The 25584-nt window shown below is 38.7% G+C and overlaps 1 protein-coding gene across 11 annotated transcripts in view; it reads right to left on the bottom strand.

The window, feature by feature from the left end:
* Positions 1-25584, bottom strand: part of LOC106155694 (inactive dipeptidyl peptidase 10) — a 100374-nt gene that overhangs the window by 26643 nt on the left and 48147 nt on the right. Inside the window, exon 1 of one of the 11 annotated variants that reach the window (XM_087004317.1) lies at positions 23647-23880. The exons of 7 other annotated variants lie outside the window; for them this stretch is intronic. In XM_087004317.1, coding sequence (XP_086860443.1) covers positions 23647-23706 — 60 coding nt within the window. In that variant the 5' untranslated portion in view covers positions 23707-23880. Of the gene's footprint in view, positions 1-3670; positions 4165-9137; positions 9334-13602; positions 15382-23646; positions 23881-25584 lie in introns of those variants that run through there. 3 more of the 11 variants (XM_087004319.1, XM_024077655.2, XM_013530642.3) reach the window with 3 other exon arrangements.

Below are 25584 nucleotides of genomic sequence, written 5' to 3'. Positions count from 1 at the left end.
TTGTGGACTTGAGCTGTCTCACGACAAAAGAAAAGGCGGAAAGCGATTGTCGCAGTGGGATTTACCTGAAATAGCACTCTTTTTAACAGTAAAATCTGCTGCAAATATAGGGTTAACTGTCTCCTTATTAGCACAAAAGATATTTTAGTCTATTGCCGATATCAGTAGCAAATTCGGTACTAACCATTTAATGAAAGTTTCGCAGAGATAATGCGAAAACTAATATCCAAAACAGTGTGAGGCACATTGCGTCCGGAGGTAAACAAAACAGTCAACTCCAGGCTCTATCTGCAGATTTTGTTTGGCTGCAGCATTTCATACAGGAATAGAAAAGATGTTTAATAATACCTTCAGGAGTTGTACCCTGCATAGCCTTAATATCACTCACCGTGTACCATTAAAGGTGTCCTACAGTGTATACGGGGCATCCCGCCGAATCGACTCCCTCCCTCCCCCCCCCCCAAAAAAAAAAAAAAAATTAATCAATAATATTGATAATAATAATAACAATTCTCTGTACCCACAAACCTTTGGCCGTCTCTTCACTGCACTTGGGTGCGATGGTTTATACCATGTCTAATTAGATAATTTAGCTCTTAATGTTTCCCGTAACGTTAAGACCACCATGTCCTCCTGTCCATATCATTTTTTAAGGTCTGGATTTGGAAAGATGCGAAATTTTGCGGGATGTGTGGACACAGGAAATATTACTTAGGGACAATCTCAAACGCAAATAACAAATATAGCGTTAACGCCACGGAAATCGACAGGTGCTTTTCGTGGCCAGTCTGTTATTTCAGATCTATATCAGAAAAGTTGCATATGGTGAAGCGTAACCGCTTTTTTACTTTTTGAAATAAAATTACTTCATTTTGCACCAACAAAGTTTTTCAAACCCCCAACAAATTTCAAATGAGCCGAATTCCCTCCATGAATGTAAATAAACTTTTCAGATGACCAACTACCCAAGCTTCCGACCACATCCATTCATTGAATGATCCACCAACTAGACGTTCAATATCGGCTAATTGTGCCTACGATTAGAACCATTACCTTGATGCAAATCTGACACCAACGTTTACGGAGTTAAAACTGCCCACTTGAAAGCTACAGGAAGTGGTTTATTCAATGGCACTCATTAAAACCTTCTTGGGCTGAAAGAGTGGATCTTAATACGTGAACCCCTTCACTTTGCAGTGTTTGACTTCACTCTCCGTACGCAGCAATCAGTATCTCGCCGTGTTGCCATTCCGGTGAGTGAGCACGCGTACCTGTTCTGGAGATAAAGTGAGTCATTGCGTCAGCATGGGCATTTGATCTGACCTCCCGAGGCACACTCGTGCGGTCAATCTCGTGAAACGACTTTTATTAATGGTCAGTGAATGTCCTGCTAGCTCAAACCACTAGAAATCAGAACAGAGAATGCAAACAAATCTGTTTATTATAAAGCGCCTGAGGACGTATTAATTAAACACAACACATGAGACAACTACATGTATACTATACGTTATTCTTAAAGGCCTATAGGCTATACTATTTTTCAGTGAAAGTTCCTCCTATTATTCCTGTACGATTTGCTAGGAAATCTTGGAATAGCAAACTCCTCGATATATTTATATACATTATGTAAACTTATTCTTGTATATCTATATAATTTGTTGTCTCTGTTTTTACTCATTTGTCTACTGCATTTTTGTGAAATCCAGTTTTACTTTTACTTTAACTTCCAGTGTGAAAACCGTTTTAAACAGAACTTATTTATGACGTCTAATACAGGCGTTGCGTCAGAACTGAGTATATTTAGGTTTATACAAACGTTCAAAAATCTTGGGGCAATACGAGACATTCCTAGAGTACTCTATGTCAACAATAGTCGTAACAAAAACCATCAGCGTTGTCTCTGAAAAAAACGCCTTTACTAATATCTACACGATATCTACTTTGATTAATAGCGTGCGACGAATTCAGCAGTTCACCAGCAGAAAACATGCATGATCATCGTTATCATTTGTTTCCAAAGAGAAAAAATTGACCTTTTACTCTTTCCTTTCTCTTATAGTCAAGGGGATTTTTTCTTAGCCTTATCTTCTGGCCAAATAGATTCAAATGTCACTTGTGCCTCGATCAGGCCTTTTAGTCAGCTCTAATATGAAACACCTGTTTCTGAAGCAGGTACTGCAGTGATCAACACGTTGAAAGGTGAGTCAACCACCTGCCCCCTCCGGACCCTCTCTCCCCATGGACAGAACTCCTCTATCCAACCGGGAATGATCCCGAGATCTCGAAGCTCAAACACTCAAAGAGTTTACTTTCCAGACTTTTAAGAAGCACATAAAGTGTGGCTGTGCCAAAAAAGGTAATGGTTGCATGCAAGCTGTTTGACCACGCCATCCAACACACTTTTTCCTCTGGGTGCCGATGGACAACAACTACGTCAGCACTGGAAACGCTAGCAGCTCATTACCACCTATAACCCACTGCCTCAATTAAGGCGTTTCGGACAGCTGTAGCAGCTGAAAGCGATTTTAAGTACAAGACGGCCAATGCAGGTAAAAACATACGTATGCACGTTAACGGGCACTACTACACGGCCTGCGAGAGCCCAACGTGAATACTGATGGTCTGCATAAGCTATTCAGGTTGCCGTGCCCAAAGTCTTTCTATATTCTAGCTCTGCAAAACACGTAACTAGCTATCTGGAATCTTATCATTTGGTTATAATAAGATTGTGTTGGGTCTGCCACTGTTCCCCAAGGCATTGGGAACTCTGTATTTCCAGCACAAATAAAACCTTGTAGATTTCTAAGTAAAAAGACTCAAAAGAAGGTGGATAACTGATAACATTTTGTAAGCAAGTCTTAAAATTAGAACAATGGAACTAACAGAAATTTCTCGCAAACTTGTTAACTATTGCCGAATGGACAAATGTTCAAAACTATTCAAAACTATGCAGGAACACAGTGACCCGAGTCAGCTTTTCCAGCCTCATAATTTTCAAAATAGCCCAATCAACATATCTTATACTCTTTACCTCCAGTTTTTTTTTTATGTTTCCCGTATGGCTGTTAGCCGTAAAGACTTCATACTATATCCGTACCTATTTATACATACAGCAAATATCACCGACACAAATATCACTGACCGCTAAGATAACTAAAACACTGAAGCGTAATGGTTACATAATACAAAATGAAAATGTTGACTTGTAACAGATATTCACAGGGAACTTTTATTGAAATGTCTAACTTTGCAAAAGACCCGCAAGCCTTCTTTCCGGCCTCAACTACAGCAGTTTTTATTAACCCGATCAATGTCGCAAACACTCGGCACCAGTGGGTGCTAGTCAATATTTTTTACTTCAGGATTTTAACAATTTTATACTAAAGATGTGGGAATGAATATATTGGTGAACATAAATATAACATGAATATGAAATAAATATATCAGTGGCAATCCAATCAGTTCTCGTGCTTGTTTATCAATCATTATTAATTCGTCCATGCAGAGGTATGAAATTTATTCATTTCCGGCAGTTCTTAAACTCTATTGCCTTTCAACATTATGATTTCAAAGCGAAAAAAAATTGGATCTCACGCAAACTATATACGCAACTTGATTCATGGAGGAATCTTTCGAACCCCGTCCAAGAAATGTGAAATACAAGGCCTACCTCGAGTTTTGCAAACTGGATATCGACAGTAAGAGCGCGGGGGTTGGCCCAGGGCGGGATCTTGCCGTTGTTGTAACGCCCCTGCTTGGAGTTGTTGCCAAAAGCTTTGGAGACATGGTTCTCGTGCCCATAGGTATCTACGGCGACTGCTACTCCTGCCATACCGTTATAATCACATCTTGGACACTAACATTGACGTTCACTGTTCATGCCTAACTTCGATCAATTGCAATCTGGGTACAGAAATAGTGTGCCACTCGAACGCTACATGGTACAGTGAAGTTGCAGCGCGAGGCACCCTTTATCACCTGGACCTCACTTATTAAGTACACAGGCTGGCAGTGTCAGCCGAGCTGTAACCACGAAAACTTGGAGCTTGTCTGGGTCCCTACGGCCCCCCAAACATAGGGCAGAAAAGTATTGTTCCTTTCAATAATAACTTCTATCGGGAGACCCGTTTTATTTAGTTTCATTCAGCCTTTGAGGGTGCTCAGCGTTTGCGCCCATTCGACGGGTACAGCACTGCAATAACAATCGGCACAATTCTGCACAGCAATGTTTTGTGTGCGGGAATTCAGGTGCGATGACGTGGAAAAGGATACCCACACCAAGCTTGTGCGCCTTGGAACATTGCACTTTATGATTAACTTATTGTTCCAAATATTGACATTAGGGTGCTAGTTCAATGTAAGCAGTGTGCGATTGTTACACCACAGTGATGTGGACCTGTTTTCACATCTCTATTCTGTGGTCTCTGAATTGATTACATAAAACGATTTTGAATAAACACGAAGTCGCCTTTTTACACTGGTGAATTTAAAAACTGCATGTTAGCTGTGAAAACATTGGTACTCGAAAGGTCCCTGGTATATTTGATTAAGGGCAAAAGCTGGCTAATGAAATACGACTCATTTCCGATTGGAGCCCTTACCCTGGGGCAGGGCTGCCAATACCAGCGTCCGTTTTCACCAATTACTGTGGTCACCAGGGATTATAAACTGTCATATTCACTGGTTTCTGACCACTGTCAGCTGCCAACCTCTGTACACGTCACACTTGTAACCAGATATCTAATTTCATAGATCCATTAATGTTTAAAGCGACTTCATACTTTTACTTTATGCTGTGAACATGTAAGAACAATCACAAGGGGTTAGTTTCTTTTTTAGGCAATGCTATCTTTTTTATGTAACCAGATTCTGGGTAACTATTATAATAAGTATTAAGTATTAACAAAGAAAGATATGACCCCCCCCCCCCCCCCCAACAAACACCACACACTCCTGGACTATTCTCCTAGGACAAAATCCAGGACCATTCCACCGATTCTCGATCAATGCCGCCGGGACAATTTCGAGTCGCCAGGGGTTTGAAGGAATGAGTGTTTCAGCAGTCAGTTGTATCTGTAACCTTGACTTAAGGTGTCCCTCCGTACTCCCCTTAGCATATAATCATAAAACCATACAATCGTAAAATTTTGTTTATTGAACCTTTTTATATTTTGGCCTTTGCACACATTGTACACGGATAAGCTTATGCGAGTACGAGAACGTTTTGTACCTGCCAAAAATTCAAAAAGGCCATAATATATGAGTGTTTTGAATTTTGGAGAAAAAGCCCTATTGAATATAATTTTATCAAAACAGAAACGTTTCAATGAAGATTCTTGTTTCTATTGACTTTGCACATTAACGTGATTTCGGGCGGTAGCAACATAGCGATCTTTATGTTTGACCTGCAGAAAAAAAAATATTTCAGTAACCACATCTGGACACGGTCGTTTTAAACCAAAACATGCAACAAATACAGTCAGATTAAATCGAATGTTTGTCTTAAAGTCTGGAGGTAGAGGCAAAGGTCTATGCAAAGTTTTTGTCTAATGTTCATCGCAGGATGCAGTGGAATGCACCAGCACATCACCTCTATCGCAATGCAGCGCCGAGCGTTCTACTATAACCTGCTGTCTGCTCTAGGCTGGAAACGCTGACCCTCAAGGTGTCAGCCATGGCGGCACCGGTCGATTAATACAATGATTTGATAACAGAATCAATGAATAGAACTCGAAGTTGAAGTAATCAAATGGTGATAATAGTATCATTTTACACGTTCTAAAAGCACTAATTGTATTGTTGCTGCTCCTCTGATACTGAGCAATGATTCACCAAATCATGTCCATGAGACACCAGGGAAGGTAATCAATGGCAGATTGCTCCATAACTAATACAAAAACGCTAAAGCCTCGCCGAACAGATGTTTACACACACTTTGTTTATAATCACTGTTTTTTAGTGACATTGAATTGGAGGACAGAACTTTTAAGTGAGACGTTCAGGGAATCTGCACTGTTCACAAGTAAAGTCATTACCCATGAGTGTATGCACTCAAGGCAGAGTATAGCTAAAGAATACCCTCTTCTCCTCAAATAACACATTATAATCATAGATCTGAAATGGGTTTTGCATTGGTCTGTTTCCCCCAGAAAAGTGTTTCTGTGGTCCCCAAAGGTATATCGTGAATACTATATCCAAACGCCATTCTAGCATCAAAATAATTCTCCCGAGGTGTATTTCACACGGCCGTGAAAGATAAGACCGTCCACTTGCACCTCCATAAGTCCCGCGTTTGCGACCACATCTTTTCTGCTTACTTTGCGTAACTTATGTGTTTTAAGATTCTTAGCATTCAACATTCTTTAATGATATTATTTATATAATAGCCACTTAAAGATATTTCTGAACAAGAAATTTTAAAATCAAGCAGTGCCTTGCTAATTGTTTGTGAGCGCGTGCACTTAAAAAGTACAAACGGAAGGGTTCTTATGACCAATCAGCACTCCCAGATCCACAGCTTCAAAACTTTCATTTACAGAAATCAGGTTTTAAGTTTTAAAAAATTAATAGCACTGCTAGCTTAGTATTGGTCTCTCAATGCTGCCTATGACCACACGCCCAATATGAGTACATATCATAGTACTTAATGTCAACTTCACTGAAAGTTTTAAGCTTCTAACTTTGGATATGGCAACACTTTTGTTTCATAACCATTCTAAGAATATCTTGGTATGGAAGTAAAATTTTCTTCTTTGAAAGCCTTTGAATATTTTGTACAGACAGAAACGAAGCAGGTTTAAGTTTTGTCGACACGTCGCACAAGTGTTTTAGAGGGCGTTTACAAAGTTTGATTTTAATCTGTCTTTTCCCATTCGTCTGGCAGACTTAGCTTTCCTCGTAAAATACACAAAGTAGCCAAGAGGAATTAGGACAATGCACTTACGGTTCGATTTTGCCATCTTTGGTTCACATGAAGCGTTCAAGACAACATCAACACGTCGTTCAACTTCTTTTACTATAGACTTAATCGATAGTAGGCGTTTCAGTAGCTTCTATCTAATTTCGAGGATTCAGAAGCGGGCATTAGTACAAAGATCGAAGACACTCCGCGCTCTTTGTTTGTCGAAGAAAACGCAGTGAATCATTAGAACTGATGTAAAACATATGAAGAAAGTCTATGAGTCGATTTAAGTGATGGACTGAAATGGTAACACCACAAACTGTGGATTCCGTTACTCTCATTATTTGGTCAACATGCAGTGAGAGAGAGAGAATGGTGATGAAAACTGTCGGTCGATGTTAATAAGCACAGAACAAAACCCACATATGATGTTGTATTGTTATTTCGTTCTTAGTCACAAAGTGATTTTTTTTTTGTAGACTTTTCATCTTAGGCCCGTTGATGATGGATCCAAGAATTGATTTAAGCCAGACAGCAATTAATAGTGGACGGCAATATGCCCCTGTCGTCCGTCACAATGTGTACTAGTATACGTCATGAACAACTGGCATGTGTGAGCGCATGTATTACAGCCGTTTTACAGCTCATTATAAGGGGTGTGAAATTGATTATTTTTTAACGAAACTTGTGTCATTGAAAAATGATTCCTTCGCTTAAAATTATTCCTATTTCAGAGGATGTATTTGGGACGAATGGAAGTGACAGTGGTGAAGGTGGTGGCAAAGGGAACGGTGCGGTTAGTTACAAAGCAACTTTCTTTGGCCATGATCTTTATAGACCCCATAAGCCTCTTGGACACATTATCACATTTTACCTGTTAAAAGCAGCATCCTTTACTGTAATACTTTTTCAAATGTTTCTGGTTGTCATCACACTAAGCTAACCGTGACGGCATCACTCAATTTACCTTGATTTCGTATTGAAGAATACCTTACGAAACAACTGCCGTCCAATTTGACATCTATACAACCACAATCCAAGGTTCTTACCAATTCACAAAGGGAGACGTGATTCCAGTCCTATGACACACACAAGGATAATAAATCGATAAACAATGTAAATCTGATATTATCGAAACACCCGGAAAACATATTCTTTACATCGACCCCTCGGTGAAAGAAGAGACACGTGCTAAAGTTGTTAAAGTTCGCACTTATTAAACCGTATTCATAAAGTGAAAGACGATTAAACAGTGTCATTATCCAGCAAGCACACGAACTATGGAGTAATTGCTTCTGTCCTCTCTGGTACAAATGTGGCTGAATGAGAAGATTCTGGATCAGATTGGGTCTGACTTAATCAACTTGTACATATACACGGTATGCGATTGAGTAACCGTCAAATTAATGTCATCTCTCTCTTCTCTCTCTCTTCTCTCTCTCTCACACACACACACACACACACACAAACACACACATCCCTATCTGGTATGCCTGTAAATGTTCTTTCTGTTTAAGTTCTCATATACAGAGTAATAATCTTTTAAATTCAAATTATTTCACTTTATTACGTGCTACGTGGCGATACTTCGGGACATCTCGAAAGATTTCATAGGCATCCCCACATACATTTCTGCAAGAATGTAAATTATGGTAATACATTCTTGATTTCTGCTAAACACAGCGACCAGTGTTAAAAAACATCTTTTGCTGCCTTTGCAAATAGGTTTTACATGCAGAAAGGACATTTAGCCTATACGATGGCTAATCTTAGCTGTCGTAATTAAGTTTATTGTGAACTACTGCATCAAGTCACAGTTTATCTTATCTAATGCTTGTTAAATTCTATGCTTACAATGCACGATGGCTTGGTTCACAGTCCTTCGTGTACGGAATACGTTATCAGTTTAACCAATAAAGTAGATAGGAATCTAGTTCCTTGGTTGACCATATTTTCCCAGTACCGGAAGTGAATTCTGAGTTATTTCAAACAGACAAATTAACGCAACTCTTCACGAAGTTAATTATGTATTAATTCATTGATATCCAATAGCATCCCGCGTCATGATTTGAACCTACCGTACTCAACCTTGACCTACGCCACGCTCATGTACCTTCTTGATTTGTGCGTTTTCGAATATTTCAGCTGTCACATTTACATTCTACATCATTTGGTTTATTGGATTTATGAGGCAAGACAGTCACAGTGAAGAAAGGAAGGCCCTATCGGTCCCTACCTTTTGCAAGCCCATCTGGATCACCTGTTGCCAGGGGTTCCTTGCTCCCCCGCCAGCGCCCGTAACACCTCCCGTTATCATGTTCTGTTGAAAGAAATGCTCTAACGGCCCATTTTTTCTGCCTTGTCCACACTTTCCAACAGTATTCAAGAAGACTTCTCTCACGAAACAAAGAGACTGAATTTAGCTAACTGGTGATCAAACGAGTCCCTGTTTGAAGAGAAGTATTCCAGGGGGAACGCGCGCGATCGAACGGGCGATTAAACAAAACGGGAGAAGCTACAGCTGCGGCCGTCGTGAGAATGCCAATACCAAACCAGGACTTGGATGTCGCCAGTACCCCGTATGAAGACAACATCGACTAATTTAATGATTAGTAGATTAAAAAAAGCTCCTGGGACACAACCTTGCAAGAATGTTGTACACATCTTGTTAATCAACGGACTAATAGACGCATTTCATCCCGTAATGAGATCACACAGCGGCATGATCGAGGGCACGGCCGTGACTTGTGTGGCAGAATGCGTTCCGATAGCCCTGCGAGACAGAAAAGGGACAGAGGAAGACCCTTCTTGAAATCACGCACACGGCCTGCAAACAGAGGGTCGTGACGTTATTACATAAGTCAAACTACAAATGTTTTGCTTAAACATAGAGTCGTGTATACCATTCAGAGCAGCTCAGGCAAGCCGCCTAGATATGATCTACGTTGACGAAAGTTATTACACAAATTGACTTGAGGCATCGCCAAAGTGGCAGTTAACGTACGGATACATCATATCATTCTTGAAATTCTGGGAAAATTGCTGTTCCAGAAGTCAAAATAAGATTATGCGAAGTTTACAAAGAAACCAAGATAGCCAAACTGGCAAATATGTGCTATTTATCAACTGCTTAATTATGGATTAATGAAAAATTAATGTATTAATTAACTAATGCATTTACCAATTAACTAATTGATTAATCTATAAAGCCACTGTCTGTGTTATATATTGGTTTTTGATCAATAAATAAATTAATTAACAATAAATTAATCTAGTACTTAAATTATTCAAAGTACAGAAAAGTTGCCAAGGCATCAAGTGACTCTCTACTGATGAGTATAACTTAAGGCCGTCCGCCGTGAAAATTAGAAGAAATGTTCAGGTGAAATAGAAAAAGGCATAAGTATATACTTGATATTGTTTGGTTGAGATATTTTTCGCATTTGAATGTTTGACTACTCAGTGCCTCGCTAATTTCAGTTAAATCAGCGTTTCTTAAAACGCAAGCTTCGGACGGTGGATATATATACATATAGTATACCAATTCAATTAACTCAGATTACTTCAGGTAAAACAATTACCTTAAGGATAAAACATAGTCAGATCTATTCCTCGGCTAAACGTGCGAGCATGTGAGTGCTCGTGCGTAAATGTGTGTATGGATATGTAGAAAATTGTGTTTTGTCATTAATTGGTAAAGGGATCCACTACACTCCCTATAGGACCATCGTTGCCGAACGTAATATAAGCAAACGAAGCACGTGCAGTGTGGCGTTTACCGATATCAATTGGTTGTGAAGACGGGATTGTTTCCTCTTATCTCACCTAACACAACTCTAGACTCCCACACCAACAACAGTGGGGATTTCGATGCAGTCCGCACATACTTATGTTTGTCTCTCTAGAAGTTAAAAAGTATACAACATATTTGCTGCACCAAAGTGAACTGAAGAGCAGTCGATTTACGTGATATCAATAAGAGAAGCTGACTGCCCAACAACAACGCATGCATAACCACTATCGTTTCATCTAGATTAACTCCTAGTAACGCACGATCAATATATGCTTAATTTCCTTTGGTTTTAATCACAATAGATGGATAATTGAAGTAATTTGTTCCCGGGTTGCATGCGACTGGACTAAAGATAGCGATATTCATATAAATAAAGCTCTATAACTAATGAAAGAGTGCACAGAATTACTTGGACTGAGATGCCAGTGTCTGTATGGACAGAAGAGAGAGCTCTGTAGAGCTTCAGAACCGACATTTAACGGCTTTCTCACTTTCACATTTCCCTACACGTGTCGTGATCAGTGTGTACGCATGGTGGGTTGGGAAGGCAAAAGCTGAAACATAATGGACCAAAACACTGGGTACTTCAATTCAAAGCGCTTGAACCATCTTTTCAAGACGCAGTTTCACCTCTGCAAGAAAGATATGTCTGCAAATGAAGCAAACAGGTTATACAGTAGCTACATAACTGTAAGGCACTAATCATACCCATCCTCTCAAAACGATAAAAACATTCCATCGATCTTGACGTGCTTATCTTTTAATCCGAATCCATGAGAACGTGCTACTGTCAGCTCAGCCATTACCTCACACTATTTTATTATTATTGCCTGATAATTCTTGTTTCCAGAAGCATTTATTTAGAAACTACATTTTGCGTACAGTTTCATAGTCACTGGATGCCCGGGTAAATATTCCCGCAATGCTTATAAAGGTGTTTCTTTGAATCGTTATTTATGCACTGGTAATCGTGGTTTTTAACAATCACTCATTTCTATTTACACATAATATATGGCAGAACATTGCAGTCCTTCAAAACTACGAGAGTAGTGTAAATTTTGAGATTAACAAAGCAAGCATGTTACACACTATATCATCTTAACCCAAATTACGGAAATGGGGATTCCCTAAAACGTTGTCAGCGTTGAAACCTGCATTGGTTGTCTGTTTTCATAATGCCAACTTAAACTGCTCGATACCTGGATGAATTGGTTTCCCATAGATTCAGATCTTGACATCCGACTCGTATTGCCTATAAAACCAATGTGTGGTTTGTGAGCTTACGGAGTATTATCAGGAGGCTACCTGACTGATGAATTGCACAAAATTTAATAATGTGACACAAAGTTGACACGGCCCAGTATAGGCAGTAATTGAACGTTATTACATGGATAATAATCCTCAGCTAATAATAAATACAAGCCCTTTTAATGTAGGCTTCTTTTGACATATGTAGGAGGGGAGAAGCAGTATCCGTCATTGCCAGCACAGACTGCAATGATTTAGTCCAGTGGCAAACAAATCTCTGTATTGGCTGAATGGATCTTGGTAATGGTTGTAATTTGCATCCATCACAACATATGGATGGAGTATATGACGAGCTATAACATACGTTACTTACTAATTGATGGACGTTTGTGTCACGCCCCAGTAATGGGCTCTATATTGACAATGAAGAGATTAAATCCATCTATCTCTCGTATTCGATACGACAAGAAATCTGACCTTTATCAATTCAATTTGCATTACAGATGTCATTAAGTGACAAGTTTTTCCAATCTATTCCCATTTTCTTACAGGGGTTACTTGCCTATCATAAACACTGCAAGCGCTAATAAACCAAACCTCAAATAACTAATACACAAAGGCATAAATAAAATGTGTAGGTTCTAAGAGACATGCGTGCGAAGTAGGTGTTAATTGGAAAGTCTTTCATAAGTACCCAGGTTTTAAAATCAGGGGAGCAAATATGTTACTTTCTAAAGGATAAGTGGAACACTTAAGGTATTTTCTTGATTAACAGTCTCATAAAAATTAATAATCATAATATTTAGGCTAAAACGAAGAAACAAAAAAAAACAAAAAACAAAACAACTTCAAATTAAGAACCAACCATGAACACTTGAAGGATCTGTTTAAAAAATGCCATTACAGTGTGTTTTAAAACCGCAAAACATTGACTCTAGTAAGGCAAAATACATAACAATGAAATATTTATGCTTAGCACAGATACTGATAGATGACATGGTGTTTCTTAATACCGTCCTCCCACATTCAATTCAATCATTGTTGGGTAAACACTCGCTTTGCGAAGAGATGTGCCTTAATTAAGGACTGGCTTGAATTTTTTTTCATATTTACAAAAAAAAAAAAAGATGGAAAACTGACACGATGTGAGCAATATTTATCCCATAACACGTCAGTATGAAGTTGACTTATGCATGTCATTTACCACTGAAAAGAAAAGAATAGGGTAGTCTAAAATGTCGCCAAAAACAACTGCCTTCACACGCATGTGCAGTGCGTCAAACTGGTTCTAAAACTCTCTGCTTACACAACAATGCCCCATCATTCACTTCTTGCTGCTTCCCAGCTATAAAATAAAGAAGTCCTTTCGTGATATGCAGGTTCCAACTAATCGCACTGATCAGCCACCAGTATTATTTTCTATTATTCATATAACAAATATGTACGATGACGCCTACAAATACGGTGTAGCACATGGCTTCAACTTATTGTCATTAGTACATTTGTACACATTAGTACATTCGAGTATACTAATTTCAAAATGTGGCGGCAAAGGAATATTTGTTTTACATGTAGATAACATTTACTTAACTAATGTATAATATGGTACTTTTGCATATGGTATTGCTTGACGGGCACTATAAAATATCCAAACGCTCACCAATACTTTTCCAGACATCTTCTTTGAAGCGGTTTTCAGTATCATAGCATCACGCCAGGTCTTGTGGTGCCTTTTGTTCCAACACTGTCAACATATCAGCGTAATGTTCTTGGTAATTATTCGGCGCCGTAGAACTGATGCCAATATGGGTCTTAAACCTTTGAACGTCACAATAAGTATGCAATCAAGAAATTAAACACAACCTACACTTGCCAGGCTGATTGCTATGCATTAGCTAATGTAAAATGTCCCGCATGGCACATGGGCGACAGAAACATTGCCGTCATCCAATTGACACCAACCAAGTACCAGCAAAGCCTGCAGATTGTATTGGAAATGATATCAACAGTCCTCGAGTACCAACTGTTACGTTACCCAGAGGATTCCAAATAAACTCTCCGTTCCACTTTTTTACAACAATTGCCAACGCTGCTGTACCCAGTGGATGAAATACCAAATGCGTTCTTAAAGCACCTGCAAATGAACGCCCAGCTGACGTGAATTAATCCTGTACCCTTTCCCGACCTGAACGGGAAACACACAGCGACTGGGCGGAACTCTTGGTTTCTGTGTGGTTTGGCCAGAAGCCCTCACATCGAGACGTGAGATTGAACTGGTGTATCTCAATACCTTATCTAATTAAATTTCTCTGTCCCCACAGCAGTAAATACGCATAATTGTCCTCAAAACATGCCCTATTTTCCAGATAGATGAGATAATACCAACTCAGCTACAGTCTTCCAATCTTTCACTCATCTCAACAAACAGATCTCCCTTTTTTTGCCAATTCTGTAATGGGATTCCATCCTTCAAAACGATGTTATTTTCCTCTTACGTTTTCCAGCGTACAACTGTGAGGGCTCAGATGAGTTATAATCTTGTATTCTGCGGCAATAGGAGATAACTGGTACCTGCTGCTACTACAAGACGAAGGCGAGTTCGTACCATTAGACCTTATAATGTCATAACGGCGATTACGCTCTGTTCAAATCGCAGATTCTATCTCCATATATCATAGACCTAGTAGCCTACTAGAAAAATAATTGTGCTACTCAGGAAAGATACATGCGAATATGTTGTCTGTGCCTTAATGTTGTATTGCACGCCACTTCCGCCGTGTTCTGCGGTATGCTGTTTAATCAAACCAAACAGGTAAATTGCGCGTCCAGGTGGGCTGAATCACATGTTCACAACAGTTTTTCCAAAGCTTAGTTAAAACGAAATGGCTGTTTCAACTTTTCTACATGTATGCTCTCTCGGCCCACGGAGAAAACTCAATTATAGGTTAAGCAAGGAACTCTAGCTCCCTTTAATTTTCTCTCTCCATGTAATCGTGATGCTAGGCCATAGAAAGTACCGCTGGTTTGCTGATTGATGCCAACGGCATTGCTTCAAAACGGCCAGAAAAGCACATATCACGCAAGAGACTCCCCTATTTCTCATATATTTCCTTCTAATGAACCTGAACTGAAAAGCTTTTAATACAATAGAATGGAACTCGATAACAGCCCAAGCAATAAGCAATTATATGCCGTCCACTAAGATGGTCTAAGATGCATGCTTGGTCGTCGCGGCCTACTGTGTTCTGACTGCTATAGGTTGCTTCATTTGTTGTCACGCCAAGATTCTCAAAGTGGTCTGAAGATAATCCTTCTTAATAAGCTTGCCGACAACGTTCAATCTGATATTCCGGTATCTAAGATGGCATTATATAATATTCCCATGGAAATCCTCTAAAGGTCCTGGCTTGAATGATTGGAAAAACTCGTATCTGATTGGCGGACCACCTGTAGTGAACTGATATTGCGCTTAACTGACGGAGATGTGAAGTATTTATACTTCCCTGAATATTAATAACTATTAAAGTATGATTTTCCATAGGACTGAAAATACCTTGGAAGCCTATCATCATTAATTTAATTGGTTACGTACAAATGACTCGTTCACTGTCATAACGTTTGGCAGCCCGCATTCATAAAATAATGAGTATGAACAGTTGATGAGTATTGTGCATAAAACATTGGCATGTGTTGAAAAGTACGTATAAATACTTATGCAACAAACAAAAATGGTCATGGTACCTCCAAGGACGGTACCAAGGTACCAACAGTGACACCTCTTGGAGTTGGTGGAAGAAACGGGAAACAGTTTTATTGCGACATACTGCAAGGTATCTTTCAAATAACACTATCAGAATATAAGCATGCTTCTATTTATTCAGTGCATTGAGGTTCAACTCATATTAGCCTCCGGGGATTCCGGGGTTATCTAATGGCTGGTAGAACTGGACCGTATCTAAACGCCACACTGGAGGCTTCTGGCAGGTGAACAAGGCGAGCGTTTACAGGTAATAAGTGGGAGTGGACTGAAACTCTATGCAGAATTCATACAAAGACAAAAAATGAATTTCAATGTTAACTTATGAGTGGCAGCACACGAATACCGTAGTTACCTATACTCCGTAAATTTCTAAGTAAATGGAAAGGTCGAAATCATCACATCATGGATACACTGGAGAGATGGCATACAAACAAGATCAAAGCCTACTTCATTTTCCTGCTCTCGACAGTTATATATTTCATCCCATTTCTCTTCTGTTTACCAGCGGCGTGTCAGCGATGATAATGTATACACAAGAATGAATGTACATACGTCAATTTCCATTGCGACCAATGAATCATGAAAAAAGAGAAAGGAATGATGAATATATGCATGCGCATATGTCCACAAAGCATTAAACATGAAGCACTTGATATTTACAATGAACATACAAAACAGAACAGTCTAGAGACGCCTAGAAGACGTCGGATTAAAGATAAAGGCCACAAAATTTAGACCAAATAAATATAATTTCCTTGCTATCATCACCAATTTTCTATATATAGTTCGCACTGATCATTCTATCAAATTTTAAACTAAAAAATACAGTATAAGTCTATTTATTTCATCTTTTCCTCTACTTGACGTAAGCCGATAACATACATTCCTTACAATTTTCACTACACACGAATTACGATTTTGAGCAGGGTTAGTAATTGGAAGTGCAATCAATTACTTTTCAAAAACTAAACAGTCACCCAAGGACAGCTAAAAAAAACCTTATGAGAGATCAAAAGGTTCCCGCTGTAGCTGATAAATGCCCAGATACGACTTTGCCTTCGTCAACGTCTTTAACTTCCATATATTCAAGCACTTAAAGGTTCTGTTAAAGTTAACAAACCAACGAAGTTTCATTTTAACAGCTTTAATATCGCAGTTATCTGTACTGCATCACCAAAGACCTTTTCCTCTCAGAGCAAATAATCTGTCGTTGTGCAAGCTGTTAGTTTGTATATATCCGCTCTGAACATCTCACCCGGCTCTGCCACGATATTGCCAAAGGCTGTTTGCATTGCTTTCTTGAGAATTCTCTTCAGCCACTTACATATCCTTTCTGTTATCACCGAAATGTTTGCCCTGCCAAGTGGCACATTAAGGATTTGACCTCAGCTCCCGTGTTCAGGCTTTGCTCTACCAGTACTTACAGCGTTTGTGGGTTGAGCTATCTAAAAACAACGAATAAGTATAAAAGACAAAGGGGGTTTACTCTCATGATTTGTAGAAAAAATACCCATGGTTGACAGACGGTTTTTTCTTTTCACGAAAAAAAAACTGTCAGATATCATGCTCAGTGTGGTTCCTGAACATCACCTCGCTCGTGCAATCACAGGTAATTTGATGGGTAAATGGGAGAAGTGTCTGACTGGTGTCAGTGGCCATGGCACCCGCTGACCTGCTGCCTAGTGGGTTCTGTGCTGATTGACATCTAAATAATGAAAAAGCTTTAAGTATCACTTACGCAAACCTGACAGCCTGTATTAATGAGCTGTCGGCGTGGTTTGGCAGGTAGCAGGAGCAGGACATGTATCAGTAGCTTCCTTCTCTACATGTACTTCATAAATCTAGTGTAAAGGCCAAATTCCGCAATGTCAGAAAAGGTATGATATAAACCAGCGCATCGGGAACATACCTGGACAAAGAATGGCAATACAGCACATTTGATATTATATCATGTTTTTTTTTCTCATGGCACCTGCCTTAGCCCGCTTTCAGCGTGGCATATTCAGCTACTGCTTTTAGACTCATTGCGTTTGTTGTGCTCAACGCATCGGGTGGTTTTTACAGATAGGTGCAAACACAATATCTACTGCAACACAGTGATGTATACAGTGTTGTTGTTGTTCGGGGAACAACTCTACTGTTATATTGATATCATGAATAGTACATTTTATTGTCAAGTTTAATGGGAAAATGTATAAATTGTGGCCTAATACAAATGATATTTCTTTAAATTTCTCACACATTGCATCCTTAATTTTGCCAAACTTAAAAGCCTTGCTGAATGTGAGCCATTACGTAAGCCAAGTAGAATTTTTTTTACATTAAACATAATATTTTAACCTTCGTTGTATTAAATTGTATTGTATTTTTTCCTCTCTGTATTAATTTGTATAATTAATTTGTTGTAATCTTATCACCACGACAATGGTGAATTTGGCCACAACAAACTTTTTATCTGTCTATTTTAAACTGTCTGTCTTAACATGTGACGAGATATATAGAGAACGTCATCGTGCTCGTTATACATACAAAACATTTAACCAGCCACAAGCGTTCATATTTATCAAAATACCCCGAAAAAACTGCTCTTTTCTAAAGTGACTTTATGGCCAATTTTTCACCAATAACAGTCAGGCAATCTGGACAGCAACCTATGCTTTGGGCGTGTTCGAGTATTGGCTGGGCTTTTATAATATACCTATGTTCGGTTTCTTTACAAGTGGTGTGATTGATTTTTTTGTTTGAAGACCATGTAGCCTGTTTTCCTTCGTGCACTTGGCAATCTGTCTAATTCCAGCTCAGAATACTGGGAAGGTAATGGGTATTAGAATCCCTTATTTAGAATCACTATCACGTTCTCAACCAAAACATCTCGCAATCAATCAGTCTTTATGATACGCGCCAGATAGAGATTTTTAAATGGCATTTTACTTGTACTGTCACATGTCACCATGTTGTTATTGCAGAATACAGCGTATGTTAAGTCGCAAACCTAAATATCACTGCAAAAAATCACTACTTCTGGTAATAAGTTCTAATAATAAAGCTACTGTGGACATATTGCAAAAATAATCATCAAAAAAATAAGCATTTTCGGTTAATATTGGTCTGCGGAAATTGGTTCCCAAACGTTAGCCCTGGGTGACAAAAACATGCGTGGTTTCTCCTCTCAAGGCAACAACCCTCTGAGAATGTTACAAAGGTTAAAAGAACACATATTAGCTGGCAGATGCATCTCACCCTGAGCTTCAGTGGCTGATGGAATGAAATGTTCTCTAGAACGCCCTCAAGGAGAGCGGAGACAGCGTTGTCTGTTAGTCAACAACGGCCTCTGAAACACAGGGTGCCTTAACCCATCAGCTATTGGGAAATTAACGTTGTTAGATCATATCTCTATGGAAGTATTGAATTTGTCTTGAACTTTTTGGACCTGAGTGATCTGTTTTGTTAACGTTCTCCTAATTTTCTTCTAAGAGTATTGTTTACTGAAAACTCCACACCTGCCATAATTATTTGAAACATGTATATGTATATATATTTTCAGACGTATTCATAAAGAGCAACGTAATCTCCACACATTGCCACAATATACATGTATCTTAGTAGGGTGAATACAGAGTCGCCCGATTTTATAGTTTTTCTGTATTAAAGATGGTTATAAAAACCTGACGGTTGGTATACAATAATTCCCTCCACAAAGACATCTTATGGTGAAGATACTCACTGGCCTATTTCAGTAACCCTTGCTATAAATTACTAGATATAATTCTGTCCCAATCTCATCAACTACTTTTTGTTTTCGAGGAAATTGCAGACGATTTATGTTCTCCCTAGCTCTTTGTCTCGACGCATGAATCAATACAGACTTTATTGGCGGTCGCCATTATTTAAAAATTCTATCTAACCTATGATAGCAATATTTGCATTGCTTACCCGGCTAACTTTCATCCGCGAACCCTTGGCATCTTGGCATCCTTGTTTATATCAAATTAAATACTTGCTGACACTGATTGGCATTCTCATTTTTTATCACGTAAAATCTTGGCCCCTTATTGCTGTGTTGCTACACAGTAGAATCATTAACCACACAGCATTTAAGAGCTACAAGCAAAAAAAAAGTTTTATCATTTTGGTTTATCATATTAGCTATGGCTGTAATAAAACTGTCCATTTTCTAATAACGCACCCCTTAGTAAGTCTGGAGATAACACATCGTACAGTCTCTCAGCAATAAACGCACAGTTAAACAACGTCAATTGCAGACAACTGGTCGTCCTTTGAAATTAATTTGTGTCATTTATACCTCTGCTGAGCTATAATGTCGATTAAATTATTGCCAATATAATTTTTGCTTGTTTTATAATTGCCATTTTAAATTGTTTGACATTAGGGAGTCACCTTGATAGACATAATTTGTAGTTGACAAAAGTAGTCATTTTATGACATTCCATGACATGTTATATAGTCATTTTATGACATTCCATGACATGTTATATAGTCATTTTATGACACATCTTAGATCTGCTGCTAAATATCGGGAAACCATTTATTCTTGGCAATGTTTTCCAGAAAGCTGATCTCGCACCTGCTACTATCTAACAAACTTGTTTACAGCGATAAAAATTTAAGTAGAACACATAATGTTAACATCAAATAAATATTTCACAGCCAGCTAGACAGGAGGACAGACAGGCGGACAGACAGACAAACAGACAGACAAGCCGGCTAGAGATAATTTCAGGGTCTATAAAACCAACCAAAGAAGTGTTTTGGAATAGTCAAATCATATGCAAAGGGGTCAAGCAGAATTCGACAAGCGTAGGCTATTATATAGCATGCTTAAGTAGCGAGTAGCTTGATTGATCTAGAAACTCTTGCCATGGGTACTGTTCCAACTGTAGTTAATCTTGTTTTCCTAGATACCCGTTATCTTCAGAAATGCTGACGACTTAACAAAGAATAGGAAAGGAGGTAATTTTGCCAAATGAAGCCCAGGGTATAAACTCCACGCGACCGATAAATCTGGAACAAATTGAAAACCATAATTTTTTTGTTTTTATACGAGGTTCCGGCTTGTGAGATTACCATGTGTGGATAAGGTGCCCGTGTGTAACAGGTTCTAGGGTAGGATATTAAATTGGTTCCTAGACTGGAAGTTGTCAGTGCCCCTATTACATCTTCAGAATTCCTTGTTCCCTGTTACCTGTGGGAAGTCATCAATCACGTTCACGTCGAAAGCCTTTTTGAAACGGTACCAATTAAATCTCATTGAGTGACCGACAAACAAATATGGATAGTTTCCAAGTTTTTGGAATATTAATTATTCAATAATTTCATTGCAAGACATCTTTGTTATGTAATGCGGTGATTATATATTCTCCTGAAACCCCTACACAGTGCTGTCAGCATTATTCATACAAATTATTTATAACGGCAATAATAACGACAATTAACGAATGGACAGTCTCTGCTGACAAACAGACATCTGTCTCTATATATACTCTTACGTTTATGTAACTATGTAAGGTTTTCATTATTTCCAAAGGTTGGTTACTGTATTTTGTCAAAGAAAGGTAATTAGCTATTATTTGCAATGTCCTTGATGACTTATAATCAGATCCATCCATTGTGTTCAACATGCCAACAGCTGTGATGTCTGAGACCATTGCGAGGTCGCACTGGCAGACGACACCTCTTGCAGACGATCTTAACACATTACTATCTTGTGAAAATACCTTGTTTCATTTCTTATATCTTTCTTATGTATCCATAAATGAATTAATAAATAACTAAAATATGAAAATAGATGTGTACAGAGAGTATTTATAAACTTACTTTCGACAACTCTCTTATTTCGTCACAATTTCGTATTTTAACAAGCAGACCTGTAGGAAATTTAATGGATTCAGGCAAATGCCTATTTCAATGATATCTGTTTTTCAATTATCCTGTCCGCCGTATTGGAACAATAATTACCCTTCGCAATAAGTAGAATCACGTAACTCAGTCTGATTTTATTTAGACTGACAGCTGGAAAGTCTGATAAACTGTGGTGCAGATATATGAAGTTTCTTCCATACAAAAAAAAAAAAAAAAAAAAAAAAAAAACTAAGCAAGGAGTGCATGTATTTTGAATAGACGCTCGTCTTAACTTCACTGCCTGACAGGAGCAGGGCTTTGAACATATTACCCACGGCAATTTGCGTATTGCAAATTATATTTGTTGCCAGACTCGTGGGTCAAAGAGTTGTCAATATCTTTCTCAAATTATCAATTACCACTACTTTTTTAGTCAATAAATTTCGCTACATGGTTTTTGCTTATCCAATACAGTAAACGTTATTTTTCTTCCCCTTTCATTAGTTTTAGTCTACAGTCACCGGAGTTATACAATGTAAAAGACATTGTAAGAGGAGCGCCCCAAGCTAAGAAAGGAAGAAAGCAATGTGTGTTATCTTTAAGGCAGCCCAGGTGTAGCATGCTTTAATATGTTTTAAAATATGATACGCATCTAGAGTTTCCCATTTAACATTCACGATGAATTTGACCATTTATCATTAAGTTCTGCAGAGAGAGAGAGAGAGAGAGAGAGAGAGAGAGAGAGACGTAAACATATCCATTTTTTTTTTTTTTTTTTTTGTCTTCCAAGACCCATTTGTCAATTTTATACATTATTGACCAACATTACAATGCCCATCTTGCACACGACCTGCGAATCTTTATTTTGGCATTTGAGCTTCGTTATGGTCGGTATTAGCAAGACAATGGGCTATTACGGACGATAACGCAACGTGTTTATGATTTTGATAATTCGATTACGACTCTAATTTACAGCATATGTCCCATAGATCACTTTCTCAGAACATAACATTAGCATGTGACCTGTGTTCTATACATCAGGACTTCAATCTTCTACATCATGCACTGATGCCAACTCCACTTAAATAATCAATTATTCAACTTAAGCAACTGTCCATCTATTGACCAAGTAAGTATAATAACAGACCGATGTCCACTTTGCTGAAATGTTATTTGATAAATATTAAATCTTGAACCCGCCATATATACATGAGTCCAAGATAAAATATAGGATGGGGCTGCAGAATCTTCACAAGAGAGATGCTGTACATTGGCGTGACGTAACCGGAGGTGCTAACCATGAGTCATATGCTGAAATCATGTGTTTTGGACCGGTACAATCTCCTGGGAAGGATTTTTTCATGCACAAAGCGCATGCTGTAAAGGGGAACCTCGCGGTACAGATGAGAAAAATAACCTTAACATTTTCCTAGGTGGAACGGTTTTCTCGTTAGCGTAATTTTCTTCACAATCTTCACTGCTGTATCTCGGCGAGACCGACATTTTCCACCTGATCTAATAAAAAATTGTGCCCTTTCGTCAAAAAACATCAAAAAAAAAAAAAAAAAAAAAAAAAAAAAAAACCGCACACGCACACACACGACATGTCTGGTATTTTGTTTGGTGATGGAAATTTCTGTAAAGTTTGCCTGCAGTACTACCACTTATCTCAGTGTGGAAACCTGCAAGTTCAGGATTACCACTCAGTCAATATCTGGTTACAAAATCAGCGATGTTTACAGACATAACTGCATCATTCCAGGTCAACAACACGGGAAACATTGGTAGCTTTAGAATCAATAAAAATCATATCAAATACATTTGTCTGTAATGTCGCGTTTTGTTACAACACGCTTTGTTGATTCATTAGTAGTGCAGGAAAATAAACCAAACGTGTGAATGAGAATTCGGTCGTATTTGATTTTAAGTAAATTTAGATGACGTTCAATATTAAAAAGAGAGAAATAAATAAAAAAATATATATTTTTGCATGCAAAACAATGCGTCAAATTTCGTCCATGGCTTATAATGCGTTGACTTGCAATGTGTCAAATTACGTTCATTGCTCAGAATGCATTGACTTACTTCTAAGAAATTGCCACCGTGTCCTCCCGCCTTGGACCGCGCGGGACCTGCGCTGATCATTTCTCAGGTAGCGTTGATACCTTAAAATACTAACTTCTCTCGGCTGCTCATTGATAGGAGTTGCTTACTCCGAGCTTGATAAACCTCTCACGGGGTCTTAAGTGCAGTATTCCTCCTACATCAGAAAGCATGGAGATCCAGATGCACATCGGATAAGACGAGGGAACGTTTCGATTAAATCTAAGTTTTCAGCAACGCCACATCCCGTGGGAGAACACAAAAAATAAGACCGGTTATATTTGGTTTGTTTCACTACCGGCAATCCTATTAAAACTTCCTCTCGTTTTCCCTCCTTACGCCACTAACTAATTGCTCAGTGGCATTTTCGCCGTTTTTCTCCGGGAATCATGTAATTTCCTTCTTTGTTGATGATGGAATATCGACTTCAAACATAACTCTCGACTCATGATCGGCTTCTTCACCGCCGCGTCGTCCCCCGAGAGCAATGCCTTATTTATGGGCTCCAGTAATTGTTCGATGATCATTTCATTGTCACTGGTGATTTAAAGTGTGTGCGCGTGTGCGTGTGTGTTACTAGGAATAACTTCTCGTTATTTATATCCAGCACGACCGATCACGCCCCATCCCGTATTCTGAACTTGTTGGCACGATCGTTGAAGAAGCATGTTACCGAAGCATTAAGATCTCCCAGGATCATCATTTCCCTAATAATTCAATTTAAAAATACCACAGTCCTGACCATTGGTGCAGAAAAGACTCTAAAGAGAGTTATTACAGCGTCTCCCACGTGTTTGTTATGTTTAACGCCACACTCGTCAACGGAGAAATTCCCTGATGAGGTAAAAAAAAGCAAGGAAAAGAAATATATCTCGCCTTGTCTCTTCTTTTACTCTCTCTCAATCTCTCTCCCTTCCTCCTGTGTCTACAATTTGACTTTGTGACGTGAAAGTAAACGTTAGGACTCTCACCGAGAAATGAGTTAGAATAAGCAGTGCAATCGATCGAAACTTTTCATCTAAATGAATCAACTAGTAACAACAAGCTATCTTTCCAAACACAGACAACGAATGCCGGTCCACTTAAGCTCGACGGTCAATCATGACCCGCGCTCTAAAAGACTTACATCGATTATCAGTAGAAATCATGAGATAATGATGAATATTAATACCACTCTCCTTGTGACAACTTCTGATTTACTAAAAAGTCCGGCAGAACAAATGAACGTATTCCAGTGCAAACAGAGAATTGATTGCTGCAGGAGCGTAAGCAGATCAAAGGCCTTGGATTGACAAAAGGACTTCTAACAGACGCAAGCCTACTTGTCTCAAAGACTATTGATCAGCACTTGCTTCACTTTCTTGGGATTAAAAAGATGAATACGTTAATGTGGCGTTTCCTTTCAAAATTGAAATAAAGAGCTCGGCTCTGAAAGCAGCCTCATCACGAAACTTCCCATCTTGTGAACTAATTAAACGTCAGGCGAGTTAGACACGGCGTTCCTTCTGCCACAGCACAGTGATAGCACAGACTTTGATTCATGTTTTAAAAGAAATGTTCATCTTCGCCACTACTCTTGTATGACATTAACGATTATTGCCAATCCCGTTATCAAGACTAACATCAAATGAACACACTACTCTCCTTAAAGCAGTAGCAGTTATTTGCACTTCTCACTAGATAGGCTTCCACCAACAGACGCTGGGGAAATACTCCACCATACCTTTCCCGCCATACACCAGAAAAAGGAACTACTGCGGAAGCGTACCCACGGAGCGTGAATACTTCACATGTAATACATAATACGATAACGTAATTAGTTTAGATACAGTTATATGGATTCCTTTTTCTGCACAGACATCTACATTAATCAGGTAATCACGCAAGCGACTAAGCAAAAAATAAAGCCTGATTAATTGA

Source organism: Lingula anatina, chromosome 2 (assembly GCF_051362555.1).
Source record: "Lingula anatina isolate TDL-2025a chromosome 2, LinAna3.0, whole genome shotgun sequence".
Lineage (NCBI taxonomy): Eukaryota > Metazoa > Brachiopoda > Lingulata > Lingulida > Lingulidae > Lingula > Lingula anatina.
The sequence above is the reverse complement of the archived record's forward strand: the minus strand, read 5'-3'. Positions and strand labels throughout refer to the sequence as shown.